Source organism: Protopterus annectens, chromosome 6.part0 (assembly GCF_019279795.1).
Source record: "Protopterus annectens isolate FY-2018-M chromosome 6.part0, PAN1.0, whole genome shotgun sequence".
NCBI lineage: Eukaryota > Metazoa > Chordata > Ceratodontiformes > Protopteridae > Protopterus > Protopterus annectens.
The window spans coordinates 627645137-627666677 of NC_056737.1; the positions used below are offsets into that span (position 1 = coordinate 627645137).

Here is a 21541-nt window from a genome sequence, read left to right on the forward strand (position 1 = left end):
CCAAAATCCCAGTCTCTCCTTGTTTCTTGAGCTTCCCCTGTTTCACCATCATCATCGCTCTCCACTTTGAATTGTAGGTTTTTACTTGTGCTATGTATAGAAGCCTTAAACTGATTAGCTCTGAAATACCCCTTCAAATCGGGTAATCCCAGTCCGCCTTGTTTTATTGGGAGAATTCACTTATCCCACTTGACACTTGCCATCTTCCCCTCCCAGATAAATTCCTTCAGCTCTTTATTAATTGCTACCCACAACTTCTCCTCTGGTTAATATAAGTATGCCTAACCTGTGTACATGACTAAAGGGACTAAAAATATTTAACTGCGTGTATCTTACTATCCATATCCATATAAGAGAGCTTCCAGTTTCTCAGTTTTTGTATTCTCTTTTGTTTAGTTTTATCCTTAGCTGCCACACTGGAATCATTTTTAATCCATGCTCCTAAGTACTTAATTTTATCATGTCCTCATAAATATGAATATTGCTGAACCAATTTGTGTGTGAGTACATAATTTACAGCTATTGTCTTTGTTTTAGCATCATTAATTTTGTATCCTGAAAAGACCTGAAAGTGTCTCAAAATGTTCCACAACATTGAAATGTCCTTTTATGGTTTTATCAGGTGTAAAATATCATATATAAATAGAGCCAGCTTTTCTTGACTACCATACCAATTATATCCTTGAATTTCTGAGCCCCTTATTTTCTCTGATGGTTCTAAATATAATGCAAATAATAAAGGGGAAAGAGGATACCCCTGCCTGGTTCCTCTGCTCAAGCAGAAATTATCAGAGAAGAACCCACCCACTTTAATTTTCACCTCCAATCCCTCATATATCCTCATAATCAACCTTATAATTGTATCAGGGAATACAAATGTTTCCATTGCCCTGCTCATAAAGTCCCAGCTTACTCTGTCAGATGAATGCTTTCTCTGCATCAAGACCCACCAATAACAGTGGTATTTTCTTGCATTCTGCTTCCTTCTGGATTGTCAGTGTTCTGTTAATGTTGTCAAATGTTTGCCTCTCCTCCACAAAACCACACTGATCCATATCTATCAGTTTTGGCATCCACACTTTTGCTTTTGTTTTAGCCATTATGAACATAAACGCATTATAATCATGGATTAGGATTATAATGGCTAGTATGAAGCTGGATCTAATGGGTCTTTAACCTCTCTAATTATTACAGCCACCACCACTTTTTTCCAGAATGTTGGTACTTCTCCTCTTAAAATAATGTTAAACAAAACCTTCTAGATCTTTATCAGTTTTTTTCCCTCCTAGCTTCCAACCTTCCATAGGAATAACATCTATTCCTGGGTACTTTTCTGTGGATTTGTTATACATCACAATTTTTATCTCATCTCCTCCTATCTTGACTGTTAGTAATTGAGCCATATGTACCTCTAACCTTGGCAAATTTAATTCTTCCATAAACTTTATATTTGTACCTTTTCTTGATTTCTACATTTCTATGCTTTATACAGACTTTCATAGAATTTCTTAAATATTTCTAGTACTGCAGCAGGATCTCTTGTTATCTTCCTTGCTATGGGCTCCTTAAGCTTGGCGACGGTCCTTTTATTTTCTTTTGCCTGAGTCATTGTGCTAAAAGTTTTTGTGCTCTAGAGTTATCATCCAAAAAAGTTGCTTAACAGCAGTCTTTCTAAACTCATGCACATTATTGAGGTAATCCCTTATTTCCTGTTCAGCATTCTGCAGTTGCTCCCTGTCTTGTTTTGTGAGAGTCCCCCTATTCTGCAATACTTTAACATGTGTCATTCCCTCTAAGTAATTCTTTTTACTTCTTAACTATATCTCCCTTTCTTTTATTTCCACCCTATTTTTAAACTCCTTTAATTTTATACCACCCCCTAGGTATATTTTCAGAAGAAATTTCTATCTTCTCTAATAGCTCCTGAATAATTTTGACTACCCATTCCTTAAATTCCTCTTTTTTCAAGAGATAGGTGGGAAAGTGCCAGTGTCACAAGAATTTAATTAAATGCACATGTTCCTGTGAAGTATAAATTCTGTTTAACCTAGCCCAGTTTTTGTATCCTGTGGAATATGTAAATTCACTCCAAACTCCTAGTACTGAATTCATATCTTCCATGCCAAATATTTTCATAAATTTTGTCAAAAGTCTGCCTTCCTTTGTTGTATTTTCCCTTCCCCCGACACATTTCACTGCTGTAAATCAAATTCCAGTCCCCACCTATAAGTAATATTCCTTGGTGAAAGCTGATTATTTCTTACATAATTTTCATAAGCTCCATTATAGCAGTTTTAGGTGGAATATAAATATATGTCAGTGTAATCCTCCTTCCTTGTCAGTAATCCCTTAGTACTACACATTTACCATTATTATCTTTTGTAGCCTCTTCTATCATTGTTGGAGATCCTCTTGCAATTAATATAAGTACTCCTATTTTCCTTGGTCCCAGGTATTCCACTGAATAACCGTCCTGAAAACCTGTCTTTATCAAATTCATATGTTCAGTTTTGTCCAAGTGTGTCTCCTGTACCGTAGCTATTTGCACTCTACATTTTTTTAATACAGTTCACTACTCATTCTTTTTTGTATTTATCTGAGACCACAGACATTTAAGGACATTACAGGAAAGCATCATTTTGTTAAAAAGTCATTATTCCCACACAGTATTTTAAGTGTCTAGTTCCAGCTTTTGTATTACATGCATACACTGTTTGGCAGGTTGATCTTTTATACATTTGTTTCTTGTCATACTCATTTGAGCCTATGTCACGTCTGTTTTTTTTTTCATTGCAGCCTCATCATTTATTCAGACTACAACAGAAGCACTCCTGTATCACATCTTACAAAACATTTTGTGTTATTGAAAGCCCTAAAAAAAACAAACACACCCACAATACCCCCCTGAAACCTATTAACATAATACTAACAGACAAAACTATTGTTGTTGTTGTGTCTTTCGACTTTTCCCGGTTAGGGGTCGCCACAGCGGAACTCTGGTCCGCTAATGATTGGCAGTAGATTTTTACGTGCCGAGTTGCCGGCCCTGACGCACAACCTTCAACGAAGGTACACCCATTCTCGCATGCCTCCACACAGAAGACGCTCTAGCTGAGAATCGAACAGGACAATGTCTTACTGTGAGGTGACAACGCTACCGCAGCACCACCACCACAGCTAGCAGACAAAACTATATACATCTTTAAATGTTGGACTTTTACCCTTCTAATGGAACAAGTGTCCCAAACTGACAGCTACACTCATAGACTTGGGATAACCTAAAAGAAAGGTCATCAATGCTAAGATGGATGATACAACTTGTGCTATAAGTGCTGTCTGTTTTTTTCTTATCCTTATAGCTCCCCCAAATGGAAAGACACTCAGTGCTTTCAGGAAAACATTATCTCCTAGCCATTTCTCTTTATTGAATTAATGAAGACATGGACTAGATACAAAGTTGTTACCAAAAGCATACATTTATTTGCTTGAAATACACTTTTTATAGTGTTCTTTTTCATTACTTGCTTTCTCTTAAAACTTGTTACCAGATCAAGCTAATGGCCCTAATCCAGTCATTTCCTTATGCAAGAATGAGAAAAAGTACGTCAATTTTTCTTTTCTTTTTTTCATGCTCTTTTGATGCTGTGTTTCTTCCCTTTATACATTGCAGTGCCTACATTTCTTAAAATTGAATAAGAAGAAATAGAGAAAATGGGAAGAAAATGGGAGCATCTATTTACATTAGTATCCCCATTACACTTAAAAAAAAAAAAAAAAAAAATGAAAAACCTTATAGCATGCTAAAAAAATAATGCACTATAAACAGTACTATTAAGAAAAAATTGTTTTACTTACAATTAACTTTCTCCCTCTTCTTCTCCTCTCCTAAGTGTTTTTCCAAACATTAATGACATGACATAGGGTATATTCTTTAGAGTCCCCTATAAGTTTAGCAAAGTCAGAAAAGTCCAATGTTTTCAGATGTTCTTGTTCTATAATATTTCAGAAACATAATTATTGCTTTGTAATCGCACATTTGTCAATTTCCAAGTTACGGATTTTATTCCTGTTCATCTATTTATCCCAAATCCTGTATCATCTTCATTTCCAATATACTCTCAATTCTTCTAGTCGGGTCTATATTAGAACATCGAAGTTTCAAAACTTCGAATGTTCTAATAGCGAACCCTATTACACGAAAGCTAAAAACATCAAACATACAGAACAGCAAATTTTTTGCTAGGGAAAAAAAATTGTTGTTCCAAAACACATACACATAACACAAGCACACCAAACGAATAGCAATCCACACACATAAACCTAAAATCTTACACCTAATGCTAGACTAAATTATACACACAACACTAACTATCCACTTACCTTAACCCAAACCCTAACCCTAAAGTCAGTCACTATCGCACACTTACCTGACCCGCGTCCTAACCCTAATTCACCTTCCCCGCCCTAACCCTCACGTCCGCACAATCGCACACTTACCTGACCCACGCCCTAACCCGCCCTAACCCTCACGTCACACACACACATACCTAACCTGCGCCCTAACTCATCTAACCCATGCACTAACCCTCACGTCCACACAATTGCACACATACCTAACCCGCACCCTAACCCGCACTCAATCGCACACTTACCTGAACCCGACCCGTAACTTTCCACCACAGAGCTGAAAATACCGAAGCAACAGAAACGGGCAACCAAATTCTTTCCCTAGGAAAAAATTTGGTTTCCTGTTGCTTCAATATTTTCAACTTTCACGTAATAGGGTTCGATGTTAGAACATTCGAAGTTTTGAAACTTCAATGTTCTAATACAGACCCCTTCTAGTCAACTATTGTGTTGTTTTCCTTGTCTCAAGCATTTTCTGTTGAAACAGTGGAAAAGGTTTCACTGGCACAGTCTCTCTCTGGTTTTTATTACCAGAAGAAAAAGAAGCAAAATCTCCTCCTGTTTTACAGCTCACTCTTTGTTGGACAGACATTTATATTTCCTCCTGCACTGTATCAAAAAATGATTTTGTCCCTCCAGGAAAGAATATTTTGAAGATAGCTGGGTACAGCAGTTTGAATCGGATACGTGCTTCTTGACATTCCCTTAATAGGGGAATACATTTACTCCTTTGCTGCCTGGTGTACAGTAAGTAATCATTCTCCACAAACACACTGCTGTCTTGCTTAGTACCTTCTCCTTCTGCCACAGATTTGCCAATCAACTCCTTCTGTTGGTAGGATTGCAGCTTTACTATTAAAGGTCTAGGTTGCTTTCTCATAGCCAGGTTTGGAGCATACACATGATGTGCCCTTTCAATTAACAACTCCTGCTGTAGAATACCAGTCCAGTTGCTTATTTGTTCTTTTTTATAAAATTGATTCAGTCTGTTCCTTTCAGCTTCTTTGGTACAGCAGAAAGTCTCAAGTTTTCCCTAAATGCTAACTCTATTATTTTTTGAAACATCTCTTCTTGAGCAGTCTCCTATTCAGCCAGCCTTTCATCATTTTGACTTCTGATTTTTGCAGTTTTACCACCTCATCCGAATATCTGTTTAAAGTTTCTAACATTTTTCCAGTGTTTTGTTATTTGAGTTAATATACTCCATCAGTGTTTTGTTTATTTTAATCAGGTATGCAGTTGTTTTACACTTTCTTCTAGGTTACTGGACATCATGTCTGGAGCTTGCACCTCTTTTTGCTGAACAGCTGCAGTACTCTTCCTAGTCAGTGTATTTTCATCTTTTGTAGCTGATTTTCTTTCAGGTCCTCTGTATTTCTTTTTTTCCTGGCATCCAGGCAGTGCACTTACTAGCCAGTTACTGAAATTCACCCAGAAATATATGTCACTGGCTTTCTCTGTTGAGTTTCTGTTTTCACACTGGGAGAGCTAGATTTAACCTGTTACTTAATGGGCAGCCATCTTGGAAGTCTCTACTGGCATAGTAACAGTATCCATAATATCATACTTGTTCACACTGTCACACATTTTATTCTTATCACTGGACATCTTTTCAGTGGCTGTTGAGAAACTGTAAATCTTAGTCCTCTCTCAGTCCCTTCTTCCTTGCCTTGCTACATCTGCATAAGTTCTTTCTTTAAAAAAGCATGTTGCAGAAGTAAACTCTTAAAACTGACTATTCCCCAGCTGAGATGTACTCCAGTGTTGTCTCTTCATCAGCTGCAGTTTCTTCCTTCTGTAATACTCAGTTCACCATGTCACTCCATCACACTTCTTCTCCTGATTCATCATATTTACCAATACTAGTGTCCCAAATGCTTCAATTTCCATTTATGTAACACGATTTCATCTCCTTCTCTTTCCTTCATTAATTTTCTCCAGCTTCTCCCTCCATCTTGGAATTCCTGGACTGCAGTAGCAGCCCTATGGCACCACCTAAAAGATCCAAACAGTGCTTCACTTACTGTCCTCAAAAAGAGTAAGAGAACTACACCAAAGCACTATACAAGCATTTATATAGATGCATGGAATCAGGAATACCTGACAGGACTAAATCATCCTCTGCAAGGAAGAGTAAACCTGTCTGGTGGACATCTGCAATAAATAAACTGTATAATAAAAGGAAAAAAATTGCTGTCCAAGACCAAGAAGGATCAGGTGCCCAATTGCAAGCAATGTCTCCTTAGTCTGAACAAGCAAATAAGAGCACTAGGTAATCCTCCAAAGCAAACTTCAAGTCCAAATTCGCCACATCTACTAGAGATAATCATAAGGCCTTCTTCACATATGTCCGCAATCTCAAAGGAAGCACCCAGATCTGTTCAGAACCGGTGGTCAAGGACACCACATATACAAATGCTGTAGATATAGCAAAATTGCTGGCTGACAGATTCAGCGAAAACTTCACCCCTCTGTCCCCCCATCAGTAAGTCAGGACATCCCCAGTACCTGCCCCCTTCCCCTTATATCTAGGGAACAGGTCATCACTGCTCTCTCAAAGGCAAAAAATGCAGCCTCCATGGGATCTGATAACATACCAGGCTGCATCCTATGCGAACTCAGGCAGGAACTTGCAGCACCATTAGGCACCCTGTTCAACCAAAGCCTGAGTACTGGCTTTGTCCCAGCTGAGTGGAAGCCAGACACTGTCATCCCTTTAAACAAAGGTGGAGCGTCCACCGATCTGGGAAATTATAGACCCATCAGCCTAGCTATCCTGATCTGCAAGGCCATGGAACAGATTATCATGGACCTCATTAACAAGGACATTGGCAACCTCCAAAGAGTCAGTCCCACACAGTTTGGCTTTGTCAAGGGGAGGTCATGTCTGCTAAATTTGGTTGACTTCTTTGAGACAGTCACCAAAGCCATGGATGAGGGGAAGATGGTGCACACCGCCTACCTTGACCTGACCAAAACCTTTGACACTATTCCCTATTCGGGCATAATAGATAAACTCTCTCAGCCAGGCATCAATCTGTATGTTACCAGATGGGTAGCAAACTGGCTCATTGATAGAACCCTCCTAGTCAAAACAGGGGAAGCCACCTTAAGCAGTAGACCCATAACAAGCGGTGTACCCCAGCGTTCGGTCTTGGGGCCTCTGTTATTTGGGATATACTTTTCTGAGGTGCAGGCCAAAACCAGTGGGCTATGGCTGACCATGTGTGCAAATGGCTGCAAGTTGGGTGCTGTCACCAATTCCCCTAGTGATGTGGACATCCTCCAAAAGGGTCTCACTCAGACAAATGACTAGTGTCAGAAACATGGCCTCAAGCTGAATACCAAAAAAATGCATCTCATCCCGTTTGGGGAGAGTGACATCCCCACAAATTATCATATTAATAACAATGTCCTAAGCACGCAGTCAGTCATGAGGGATTTGGGCACCCAAGTAGATAGCAACCTGACTTTTGACCACCATGATGCTTCCGTTCTAGGGAAAGCCTTCTACGTGGCCCACCTCATAAGTAAAGGTATCTCATCCCGGGACAAGGAGGTCATAACATCCCTGTACCCTTATAAGGCCCATTATTAAGTACAATGCTCCTTTCGGCATGTACTTCATAAAACACATGCAGCAGTTGGAGAGACCACAGAGGTTCCTCACTAGGAGAATCTAGGGCTCAAACATCTACCATACACAGATAGGCTATAAGCCCTCTCCCTCTACTCAGTTTCATACAGACTCCTCAGAGGTGACCTCTGTCCGGCATACAAGGCAATCACAGACCCCACCTTGATGAGACTGCTGCATATCCACAAGTCAAGCTGCACTCGAGTAACTTGCACATGCGGCCTCAGCCTGGTCTGTTACATCAACAGGACTTGTTGGCAGGACAGATTTATGTCCCAGAGACTCCCCCATCTATGGAATAGGCTCCCTCTCCACGTCAAGCAGAGTACATCTTTACCCCTTTTTAAGCGCAATCTGGATAACTGGATGGGAAACAGAAAATATACTCCTGGGATTCCACCCATGTCCCTGCTGGACAGGGGCATCGGGTGCTGACTTGTCTAAACATGGGGTAAACTCTTGGCTAGGCTTATAAGGGCCTCATGGCTAATAGCCTAGTAACCTCCTATGATCCTATGAGAAGTTCGCCATGGCCCTGGCCAAATTTCCCTAGTAGTGTAAATACCACCTCAGGTCTCTCCTGAAAGGAGGCTACTAGCTTAGTGACTCACCCAGTCAACAAATGATAGATAAATAAATAAATAGAGGGAAAGAACAAGCAATAAAATAAATAAATAAAAAGTAGGAAAAACATAAAGCTTACCTTCTTCCTCCTCTCTGATTCTACCATAGCACTTAGTCTGCAACCTACCCAACAACAACATTCCATCCTTCCAATAAAGCATTCTCAGCATTACTTAATTGGAGGTAATCTGGGCATCCTATGTGTAAGGTACTAAGATAGAAGTCTGAGTAAAGAGAACTGCATACCAGCTTCAAACTGCATGTGCATACTAACATTTTCTCTGAATGTACATTTGGAGTACATGCATAACCAATGCCTTTACTCTTGACAGAGAGTCCAAGAACACAGTTTGTCAACACACAAGTGAAACATGAGTGAGAGAAGCTCTGGGAGGTAGGTGAGATGGTTGCATTCTGAGCAAAAATTGAGCACCCACAATGGACAGCAATTAAACAAAATAGTCTTTAAAGTTAGCTAAGCAAGTATATTAAGTCAGACTATAGGTCCCAACTAGATTTAGCCTGATACTTTATGGTGTACTAGTCTGAGGTTTGTATTTCCCCAGTTTTAAGTCTACATTTTGTATCTATGATGTCTACTGACTTCAGAGTTTCACTTTTATTTTGGCCTTTTTTTGAAGGTGTTCCTATCAACTAGGGTTGCTATCTTTCTACATGGCAAAAACTGAACCAAAGCCACACCCGTTGCACTTCCTACAACCCTGACTCTCTCCACCCATTTCCCCACCAATCCCACCCACTCTTCTGCCCATTTTATCATGTAAATGTGCATGTCATCATGAGGTGGAATGCTTTCCTTTGCTTTTATTTTAACAAGTCCCATTTTTAAACACATTGTGTTAGTGATGCTTTTCAATTGAAAAATTATTCCATAGCTGCTTTATTACAAACTCCAGCATTCTGTTTGTGCAGATAAACAGAATACTGCAGTTTGTACAGTGCTTTCCAAATTACCGGACCAGCTTTGCGATTTCCAGGTAGTCCAGACAAATACCAGATTGGTGGCAGTGCTACTATCAACACAAAGGCAACCAAATTAGCACTGGCCATTACTTTTTTGATGTATTAAACCCTTCAGCCTTCTTGCTGTTTTAGTAATAGTTCAACTAGTTCTCTAGAGCCTTGGCCATAGCAACCCACACCCAACTCTCCCAAAATATTAGCTGCATATGAGAAAGTAGTATGCAAAGGCCAGTCCTAGGAGATGATCTTTAACTTAGATGATGTAGCTGTTTTGAGTCTGGATCACTATTGATATTTTAGAGGCTACATTACATGTGAAGCTTTCAAAACATCAATAGCAAAAGCTAGCTAAAACATGAGAAATGAAAAAAAAAATGGAGGAAGATGTAGTAGTTCATATGTGTTTACTTGGCTAATGACCACAAGGGCCTTTTTAAGCCTAGCCATGCATCCCAAATCTCTGACAAGTTCTGATACCCTTGATAAGTGTAAGCATGGGCCTGGGAAATTAACTATTTACAGGCTACCTGTTTGCATCAGAGAAATAGGTGCCAGACTAGGGATGAATTTCTGGTTTCCCATCCAGTTGTCCAAGTTGCATTTGAATTGGATTAGGGAGGAACTCTGCTAAACATGGATGGGGAGCCTGTTCCATAGATGGGGTACATACCCATCTCCAGCAGGTCCTATTTGTATCACAGATAAGGTTTAAGTCTTTAGAATGGGTAATTCTGGTACTGTTTGTTTTGTGGATATGCAGGACATTCATCAGAGTGGGGTCTGACAATGCCCAGTATGCCAGGCATAGATCTCCCCTCAAAAGCCTGTAGGAGACAGAATACAGGGATAGGGCCTTGTGGCAGTCTGCATAGGACATATTACTTATGCCCTGTATTCTTTTAGTGAGGAACCTCTGTGGACATTCCAGTTGTTAGATATGCCTGGTTAGATATATACCAAAGGAGGCATTGTACTCGATAGGTCTGATGAATGCTGAATACAGTGGAATAATGACTTCCTTGGACTTGGATGCCATACCTTTGTTTATAAGTTGCGCAACATAAAATGATTTTGTCACCACTGTAGACATGTGATGATCAAAGGTTAGATTACTATCTATGGTTGTCCCTAAGTTCCTGACTACTGGGTCAACTGTAAGGGGTGTGTTATCAATATGATAGTCACCAGGGATGGATGACTTCCCAAAGGATACAATTATGCATTTTGTGCCATTTAGTTTTAGTCCATTACTCTGGCACCAGTTTGTCTGTGTCAGACCCTCCTGGAGAACATTTGTGTCAGTGTGAGATTCAATGACCGCTCCTAATTTGCAATCATCTGCAAATTTAGTAGCCAGAGACCACTGACATTGGCCTTGACTTCTAAGAAGAAAATCTCAAAAAGGAGTGGTTCAAAGACTGATCCCTGAGGGACTCCACTTGTGACTGGCCTCTTTGTAGAGGTGGACTCCCTAATTCTAACTTCCTGGGTCCTGTCTTTGAGCCAGTTGGCTATCTACTGGGTAACATATGAGTTTGTCCTAACCTCTTGAGTTGGTCAACAATGACCGAGTGGGGGTATTGTGTTAAATGCCTTGGCCAGGTCAAGGTAGGCAGTGTGAATGATTTTGCCCTCATCCATTGCTTTGATGACCTTCACAAAGAAGTCCCCCAGGTTGAGTAGGCATGCCCTTGATAAAACCAAACTGGGTTGGGTCCAGTGTCTGGAGGTATACTATATCTCTGTTGATCATCTCCATAATTCTTTCCATGGGTTTACATATAAGACTAGTGAGACTTATGGGTCTATAGTTTCCAAGGTCTGTAGATGGCCCACCTTTGTGTAGAGGGATGACTGTTGCCTTTCTCATTCATGAGGCATGAAGCCTGTTTGGAGGGTACAGTTAAATAGTAATTCCAGTGGCCCTGATAGGTCATTTTTCATGCTATTTAGAAGGCATCATGGGATATTGTCTGGGCCCATTGATACAGTGTTCTTGGTCTTAGACATGAATTTACTGTCCACTGCACTAGTGGAGATGGCCTATATTAACTGCCAGAAAGTACATAATTGCCTTGAGAAATGCTGGGGCTAAGAAGGCAGCATAACAGCATTGTGAGAAAATTGTCAAAAAAAGATAATGTCGTACTTGCAAGAGCTGTTCTTCTTCTTCAGGGTTCTACATGGAGCTCTTCAATGATCACTGATATGAATTGTTGAGAATAAAATATAGATTTTGTGTGCATTTGTGTGTTTTAAAGGAATCATTGAGAGTAAGTCCAATCAGTGGATGATTACTGAGAAAAGTCTCCATCATTACCAGATGGGTTGAAATGGATCAGAACAGCATTGAAAGTTTACATTTCCACTAGGCCTAAAGTACAGAGAGGACAAGCTGGTTGCAACTGTGTGGAATTCCTGGATCACGTCAAGAAACCAGGAAGTTCTGACATAGAATAAATATTAGGTAGTGAAGAGAAGTCCAGCAAAAGCAACATTTTTTTTTTAAGAAATCAGGGAGAGAGTCCCATATGACACAGAGGAGAAATTAGTAAACAATCCAGCCTGAGATGAATGCCAAGAAAGGCTGAGATTTTTCCCCTCAGAATGGACCAAGACTGCACAAGGACAAACAGATTATAAGCATCTACCAAGAGAGATATGAACCTTTGAGCATCAACAGTCCCTCAGATTGCAGTCCAAATTCTCATTGAGTTCTTTGCCACTTAGGGACACCAAAGAGGAAAAGGGTGTAGTCACCAGGTTGGATGCATCTGTCTCCAGTGCTGTGTGCTTTCAAATAACTCTGCTAATGAGACAAGTAAGGCTGTCAAGGGAATTATCTATTTACTCATTAATGCATCTGGGTGAGTGAACCTGCCATCATGGATCCTTTGGACAGTTTAGAGTATCTAATCAAATTGCATGTTTTGGGGAGGTGGGAAGAAACCAGATAATCTATAGAAAACCCATACAGACATGGGGAGAACATAGAATCCACACAGATAAGGACGGGGGTCAAAAACTGAAACCCAGACCCTGTAGTTTTGCAAAAGAGATAGTACTGCCCAAACCAGTAAACCAACATGCTTCCCAGCAGATTTACTCAGCAGAAACCAGCTACTGGGATTCATCTGAAGATGGCATACCTTTGAAATTCTCCAGCAAAAGCCTTCCTTTGTAACCTGCAGGGATGCAAAGAAACAAATGTAGAACACTGATGTCAGCTCCAAATAAGCTGTTTTTGTTTTAAAGTAAAGGTTTAACTTTGGGGTTAAAATGACCGCTCTGCATTTACTCTCTTAGTTTCTCTGTTTTTAACTTCTCCAAAGTGTCATTTTAACTTGTTTATGTGTCAGAACTACAGAGACAAAAATGCATTATATTTATTAAAAAAGCACTTAAACAACATATAAACAGTACACTACACTTAAGTGCCCTCTGCTCTGGCACGGGAAAAATGTGACTGAGAAAAGCAAATTAACTGAATGCTGTTTTTCGTGTTGGATTATATTTTAGCTTAAAAATGCCACAAGAAAGGTTAGTGTGAAATTGGTGTAACTAGGAAATTATATTTCTGAGCTATGATGCAGAATTGGAATTGCTTAGACATAGTAAGGCCTTGCTGAGTTTAATTATGGTGGCTGCCAAATTGGAAATCAGTCTAAACCAACTGTACTTCTTCTTCTTTCGGCTTTTCCCGGTTAAGCATCGCCACAGCGCATCACCTGTTTCCATTTCTTCCTGTCCTCTGCATCTTGCTCTGGCACACCAACCACCTGCATGTCCTCCCTTACCACATTCATAAACCTTATCTTAGGCCTTCCTCTTTTCCTCTTACCCGGCAGCTTCATCCTTAGCATCCTTTTCTCAATATACCCATCATCCCTCCTCAGCACATGTCCAAACCAAAGCAATCTCGCCTCTCTGGCTTTGACTCCAAACTGTCCAACCTGGGCTGACCCTCAAATATACTTATTCCTAATCCTGTCTACCCTCGTCATGCCCATATAGTAACAGAGATAAAACAACTGAAACTGCGGTCTTTAGAAAAGGTTAGGAGCAAATTACATAAAATTAATGTGAATTGGGGGAACAATACATACAAGGAAGGAATGAAGGTTAAAAAAAGGTAGGATTTGAATGACCTATGTAATGTTTGACTGACCATGATCAGGTAGATTGTAAATGATGTATAATGTTTGCAGTCAAAATTATGTCACTGTGGTTTGTGATGTAAAATGCTTGCAACTAAGATTGTCAATATGGTTTGTTTTCATTTATAATGTACATTAACCTATTGTCATAAGTGATCATTTTAATTTAATAAAGCTGTTTCTTCTTTTAAAAAAGAAAGTTTAGGATGGTCCGTTTTTATCACTTAATATCTGGTTTGTAAAGTGTATGACTGGTATACTACAGCAACAGGTATGATTTTCAGAAAAGGCAGCAAGAACCGATTATTGAAAAATATCATAAGAGGAATATGGATGCTAATTGCATGTATGCTAGTTACATGTACCACTGTTTTATGCATTTAATGCTGATCCAGTTTTCTCTAAAGTCATTGTTTAATAAAAGAGATGCCTTTGAAACTAGTTTAGTGAACAAAAGTGCAAATGAATTCCCTTTTTTCTTGCATATTCCTGTAAATTCTCCATCACCTGTAAGATACTGTTTTCTGGACTAAATGCAATCAGTTCAGTACACATTAGTATACAGATAATACCAGATGTTATGTAGTCCTATCTCGCCTACATTCTTACCCGTGGGTTCGGCTCCGACTCGGCCGATTTTACTAGTTCGAAGTCTCTCATTGGCTGGGCTAAGTGGGTACCCCATGGTGCACTGCTCCATATCCCCAGATCTTGTTTGCCGCTCGTGTAGCTAGGACGTGGTCTCGCTTGGCTGTGGCTAAGTACCTTCTTTTCCTCTTTTAAGAGAAGTTTGATTCAATCAAAAGCTATTTTCATAGCTATTGTGTAAAGTTGTCTAAATTTGTCTGGTGTGTTTGACTTGATTACTGTGAATTTTTGCGAGTTTTGTGTGGAATCCCTCTTACTGTTCGCCGGGCTAGGCCCGTTTCAGTTAGAGGGCCTAGTTCTCCTCTGTTTCCTTCTGTGTTTACCAAACCGTTTAAATTAGAGGTTTGGGCTACCCTCTCCTTTTGTTCCTTTGTTAAATTTGTGATAGAGTTGTGTGCAGTTTGATCGCAGCTTTGCTGTTGATTACCTCAGTGTCATTCCCGCCTTTATAGAGTGAACGCCTTTCCTTATATTGACTTGTTTTTTTGTGTTGTGGGGTCAAAATGTCTAAGGATACGAAGGAGCATAAACCTTCGGGATTTAAAAAGTGTTCAAAATGTGGGTACAAAATATCCATAACAGATGGACATTCCATCTGTGTCTACTGTTTAGGGGCCATCCATCTACAGGAATCCTGCAGCTTTTGTCATGCTTTCAGCCCTAGAGTTCTCCAAGAGAGAAAAAATAAACTAATCTTAAAGGGACTTTTGAAACTCTCTTTTGAAGAGGCTATGGATTCGGCTTCCAGTAACAAGCCTAAATCTGGCAAGTCAAAAAAGAGCTCTCCAGCTCAGTCAGCTTCATCGGAGCCTCCGTAGAAAATGTCTAGGACTGCATCGACCTCCTCGGCTCCACTGTCCTCGGGGCCGCAGGAAGGATCGATATCTATGGAACCGGCGTCGGCTCCAATTGTATTGGAGCCTCCTAGGAGCCGATCGCCTAGTATTAAACCTACTTCTCCTGAGAGGAGATCGCATTCTCCATCCCTGTCCTCCAAATCCTCCAGGACCCTTTCAGATGTGGATGTGGATAGGGTGGTTCAGAATCTTCTCCAGTCACCGGTCTTGGTGAAATTGTTTTCGGCTCTGACCCAGTCGGCTCTGGAGCCCGTCCCGACACCTTCTTTGATCATTCCTCCTCCGAGCGCATCTCTGTTTTCGGAGCCGGAGTGTTCCACGCCGCGTGATGTTTCTATGCCGGCTCCGATGCCCCATTCGGCTCCATCGGTACTGACCCCGTTGGCTCCTTCATCTGGGTTTGGGACTCGGGACTCTTTGGTCGGGCCCGAGGGGGACATCTCGGCACTTATTTCGGTTCCGAGCCTCCCTATCGGTGCTTCAGCTCGATCCCATTCCTGTCATGGCCTCTGAGACTGGTCGCTCCTCGGACTCGGGGAGCCGGCCTTCGAGGCTATGCGGACAGTGCTGGCCAGGTCGTCAGCTACATCAGGCGGGTCGGTCACTCTGTCCCCCACCACTCTGGTGAGAGCTTCTGTTCACCATCCATCCATGGACAGTAGAGCACCAGAGCCTAGGGATACTCCCACGAGTGGTCCTCAACTTTCTGAGGATCCCTCAGAGTTGTTGCCTGAGGAGCCCCCCAGAAAGAAAACATGCAAGAGGAAGCACATAGACTCCCAAGATGAGTCCCTCACCTCTGATACTGACCTCGAGGAATCGGAGGGGTCCCCCAAGTCATCCTCTGATGATGTTTCCTTCTCCGATATCCTATAGATACTGAAACAAAGAAGTGACTGGCCTTCCAAAGCCCCTTCTGAGGAGGAGTCAGTATTCCTTAAAGCTTTCGGTGCTCAACCCTCTGCCTCCTGGCTGTCCCCCCACCCTTCGACGAACTCCTTGACCTGATTTTTCGAAGAATGTGGGAGAATCCTGATTCTGTGGAGCCCGTGCCCAGGCGTCCCAACAAATTTCTTTCCGCTCCCCAGGGCAAAGAGTTTCTGAGTAAAGGAGTTCCTGTAGATGCCATGGTGGTGGCGGCAGCCACCCAGAAGGAAGTAGCAGAGTCTTCTTCATCCGTCCATCCTCCTAACAAGGAGTGTACGACCATGGACCAGTACAGGAACGTACCCTCTCATCAGCGACCTTTACATTGCAGTCGCTGAATTACTTGTCTCATTTCACTCGGCTCCAGAGAGATCTCCTCAAAGAGTTAGGAGATACTCTTGTGGGTAACGTTCCTGAGGCGGTGGCTCAGTCGGTTAACGCCCAGGTCTCTACCCTCAACTCCATTGTCAACTCATCCATGTGGCTCATTTTGTATGCAGCCGAAGGAGCGAGTAGGGCAGCAAGCTCAGGGGTCGCCCTTAGAAGGCAAGCCTGGCTGCACCTGTGTCACTTTGCGGAGGCCTTCAAGTCTTCCTTCACTGACGCCCCCTTTGATGGTTCCTCCTTGTTTGGGACCAAAGTGAAAGACACACTCACCAGATGCGAGCAAGAGGGAAAGACTCTGTCTGCCGTAGGGGTCCATTTTTCCCTTCCTTCTAGGCCTTATCCCAAGGCCCAGTGGGGGGGGGGATGTGGTTCAAGAAATCACAGAGGTTTTTTCCTGCCGCACAAGGTGAACCCCCCTCCAGAGGCAGGGGAGGGGGGGGTTATTCAGGGAGACGTCGCCCTAGAGGCAGAGGGGGCCCCCGCAATTCGGGAGACCGCGATTCCTTCGTGGCTCTCCATACTCTCATTCCTGAGCGTTTGCCTGACTGCGCTTATCCAGAGCCAGTCGGGGGGTGAATTTCCTTATACCTGGTAGCCTGGAAAAGAATTACCCAGGACCGATGGGTATTACAGATAATTTCCGGAGGTTACCTCATCCCATTCTCTTCAGTACCCCCGCCAATCAGAAAAATCCCGGACGGTACCACCCAGTCAAAGGGATCAAGCAGCCTCAGAGGTCTCGCAGCTGCTAGAAAAAGGAGCTATCCAACATGTCCCCTCAGACCAAATCGGATTAGGGACTTACTCAAGATTCTTTTTGGTGCCGAAAAGAACAGGGGACCTGAGACCCATACTAGATCTCAGCAAACTCAACAAGCACGTACACAAGTCCAAGTTCCGTATGGTCACACTGCAATCAATTCTCCCATTGCTGGGAGAGGAGGTATGGATGTGCTCCATAGACCTCAAGGATGCTTACTACCATGTCAAAATGGACAGAGCATCCAGGAGTCACCTACGCTTCCGGCTGGGATCCAGTCACTTCCAGTTTCGAGCCCTGCCCTTTGGTCTCACTACAGCCCCCAGGGTGTTCACCAAATGTATGGCGGTGGTGACTGCTCACTTGAGACGTCAGGGATTCCAGGTGTTTCCGTACCTGGATGACTGGCCCTTTACCGCCCCCACCAGGCATCAACTAGTTCAGACCAGGGACGCTACCATCAATCTATGTCACCAATTGGGCATAACAATAAATTGGGAAAAATCTGCCTTATTGCCCTCACAGCATGTCACCTTTATAGGAGCAGACTTAGATACCATTCGAATGCAAGCATTTTTACCACAAGAAAGGATCACAGCATTACAACAACAAATACACATGCTGATGCCCCTGAGACAAGCGAAGGCAAGAGTGGTTGTCCAACTCCTAGGGACCATGGCAGCAACCATCATGTTGGTCCCTCTAGCCAGATTACACATGAGACTTCTTCAGTGGCTCCTCTTTGCTCAAAGGTCCCTCCAAAGACTCCCACTATCTCATCCCATCTTACTCACGGACAGGTGTAAGCAGGACCTCCGTTGGTGGCTGTGCACCAACAATTTGAACGGGGGAAAGCCCTTCGTTCCACCCGTCCCTATTGCCACGGTGACCACGGATGCCTCCCAGATGGGGTGGGGGGCATTATCTTGGCAGGACAGTCCAAGGCATGTGGCAGGAACATGAGATACACTTGCATATAAACGTCCTGGAGATGAGAGCAGTGCTTCTTGCATTGCAGGCACTTCAGAATGTTCTTCCTCTAGGGACAATTGCGATACACTCAGACAATATGTCGGTAGTGTGGTATCTCAACAAGCAAGGGGGAACCCGGTCTTACCCTCTGTGCAGAGAGGCTATGCGAGTGTGGCATTGGGCAATAGCTTCCCAATGGTTTCTGGGGGCAACGCACATTCCGGGGATGTCCAACGTGATAGCAGACAGGCTAAGCAGAGCTATCCTCATGCCTTACGAGTGGTCCCTGAATTGCCTGGCTGCAGAGCAAATCTTCAGCAGATGGGGTCAGCCTTGCTGTGACCTTTTCGCCAGCCCCCTGAATGCGAAATGCAGCAACTACCTCACGCTGATTCCCCCACAGGGGGAATCACCCAGGGACGCTCTGGTTCACAATTGGCCCTCCGGTCTGCTTTATGCCTTCCCTCCGTTTCCCCTGCTGTCGAGAGTGATTCAGAAGGCGCAATCCTTGGGAAGCAGAATGATTCTGATTGCTCCACACTGGCCTCGTCAGGTCTGGTTCCCCTTTCTTCAACCATACATTGTGGACACTCCTTGGATTCTGGACTCTCAACCAGATTTACTGATGCACATGTCGGGACAGTTCCACCCCTCTCTGATGACCCTACGGTTGACAGCCTGGCTACTCCACTTCCATCGTTAGTCAGACACCATAAATTTTCACCAGAAGTGGCCCATATATTATCGTCTTCTCATAAGCCATCCACTAGACAGATTTATTCTAGAAAATGGAAAAGGTTCTCTATCTGGGCATATACTAGAGGCATTGACCCTTATACAGCTCCAATAGATTCAGTTCTGGAGTTCTTGTCTATGCTTTTTTATCAGGGGTCCGCGTCAGCCACCATCAAAATTCAGCTGGAGGCGATATCTAATTTCCACGTAGCTAATGAACCTAGTCTCATGGCACACAGACTATGCAAAGCATTTCTTAAAGGTACTCTGTTGCTTCGTCCCCCAGTGTTTGAACCTATCATGCCCTGGGATCTCAGTTTTGTCCTACAAGCCCTTACTTTACCACCATTTGAGCCTGCAGCTACCTGTGAGTTAAAATTCTTGACATGGAAAACAGCACTTAACAGCAGTCACGTCAGAGAGGCGGGTTTCAGAAATGCAAGCCCTCTCCATCAAACCCCCATATTTATCTTCCATAAAGATAGGGTCTCTCTTAGACCAAACCCCTCGTTGCTCCCCAAAGTGGCTTCCGTGTCTAACATGAATCAGTCCATTGAGTTGCCTGTTTTCTTCCCCCACTTTTCTAACAAGGCAGAATTTAGATTTCACCTATTGGATGTACATAGACAGTTATGATTCTATCTATGCCAGACAAAAGATATCCAGAAATCTGACCAACTATTTGTCTCCTTTTCGGAAAACCAAATGGGTTCTCCGGTATCCAAGGTCACGCTGTCTAGATGGATAGATAGTTGTATCTCTTTCATCTATCAAGCAGGAGGTAAATGTCTGCCATTTCCAGTCAAAGCACATTCTATTTGGGCTGTTTCTACATCCACAGCCTATCAAGCTAGATTGTCAATGGATGATATATGTGCTGCAGCTACTTGGGCTTCTCCTCACACTCTTGTTTCTCATTACAAATTGGATGTGGTATCCAGGGGCAGGTCTTCCTTTGGCTCCACAGTTCTCAGGAGTATTTTCCAGTGAGCCACCCAGGATGTAGGTGCTAGGGACGCTGTCCCACAGGTAAGAATGTAGGCGAGATAGGACTACATAACATCAAGAAGTTATGTACTCACCATAATGTTCGATGTATTTAGTCCATCTCGCCGCACATTCTTACTTACCCTCCCACCTTCCCCCTTCCTGGAGGATTTGGAGGTTAGGTTGTCATCTACAGAATCCCCTTGATTAGTTTATTCTTTATTCCTTATTCTTTATATGACTGTGATGTGTGTATGGAGTACAAATGATTTTCGCAGCAAACTAGATCTGGAGATATGGAGCAGTGCACCATGGGATACCCACTTAGCCCAGCCAATGAGAGACTTCAAGCTAGTAAAATCGGTCGAGTCGGAGCCTATATTTGGCTCCAAACCCACGGGTAAGAATGTGAGTTGAGATGGACTACATACATCGAACGTTATGGTGAGTACATAACTTCTTGTTTTTAAAGGTTCACTGATTTTACCTCGCAATGGAACAGAAAGGTGAAGCAAAGATGGTAATAAACACAACATATTAAACAGAAATCATTATTTAAGTAGCCTTTATTCAAACCAGTGGTATCACTAGAGGACAGATTAATTATTAAGCTTAGTCAAAACTGATAAAATATTTGAGTGACTTCTAATGAATGCCATATTCCTTCGATGTCTGTTAATCCTTGCAATAAAAGTATATCATCTTTCACCCAAAAATATAACTGCATCATAGGGTATACTTTTTTCTGAATATATATTCTTAAGAATAGAGACGTACTAGGAGGTAACAACTAATAGTTGCTGTATTTGACTTGCGGTTCCATTCTCAGACCAGTCATGTTACCCATCATTTTCTGTAGTGTGTTGTGTTTGGTACCTCTGAAATACTTAGTGACATGCCTCAAGCAAAACAGATATCTTAGCAAATAATTTGCTGTTTTACTTTTTTCATTTTTGTGTATTTATTTTCTTTCTTTTTTTAATGTCTTTTGAGGCATTGTACAGGCTTTATAGTGCTGCAGCAAACCACAGTTACCTGTACCACCATGCCTTTCCTGCACAACAGTCCAATAAAAAGGAAGATACAGAAAAAAAGCAAATGTGACCCTTCATTTTTTCAGCTGCATAAGTGCATGAATGAAGGTTTACATTCATCGTTCTTGGCCAGTTTTCTCAGTGTTGTATACATGTATAGCAAATATGCTGTTCTCCACATGGGGAATAAAGAATGAACCACTTGTAAAACACTGTGAATAATGTGCTTGTTTTTATTTTAGTAAACAGATGTATGCATGATTGTTCTGGTATGTTAATATGTACAGAATCTCAGTGGTTTTGCTGAAGGCACTTGCAGTTGATATTTTAATACTGAAAATAATTGACAAATGCTTTGTATGTACCTCAAAAAGGTTGTTAAACAGTTGCTGTCTTCCGTTTTACTTAAAAAAAAAAAACTTTCT

The 21541-nt window shown here is 42.2% G+C and overlaps 1 protein-coding gene across 2 annotated transcripts in view; it reads left to right on the plus strand.

The window, feature by feature from the left end:
• The window catches only part of ATL1 (atlastin GTPase 1), a 903853-nt gene extending 882525 nt beyond the window's left edge, over positions 1–21328 (plus strand). For both annotated transcript variants that reach the window (XM_044074302.1, XM_044074301.1), the window contains one exon: positions 21076–21328. In XM_044074302.1, coding sequence (XP_043930237.1) covers positions 21076–21186 — 111 coding nt within the window. In that variant the 3' untranslated portion in view covers positions 21187–21328. The remainder of the gene's footprint in view (positions 1–21075) is intronic.
• The last annotated feature ends 213 nt before the right edge of the window (positions 21329–21541 follow it).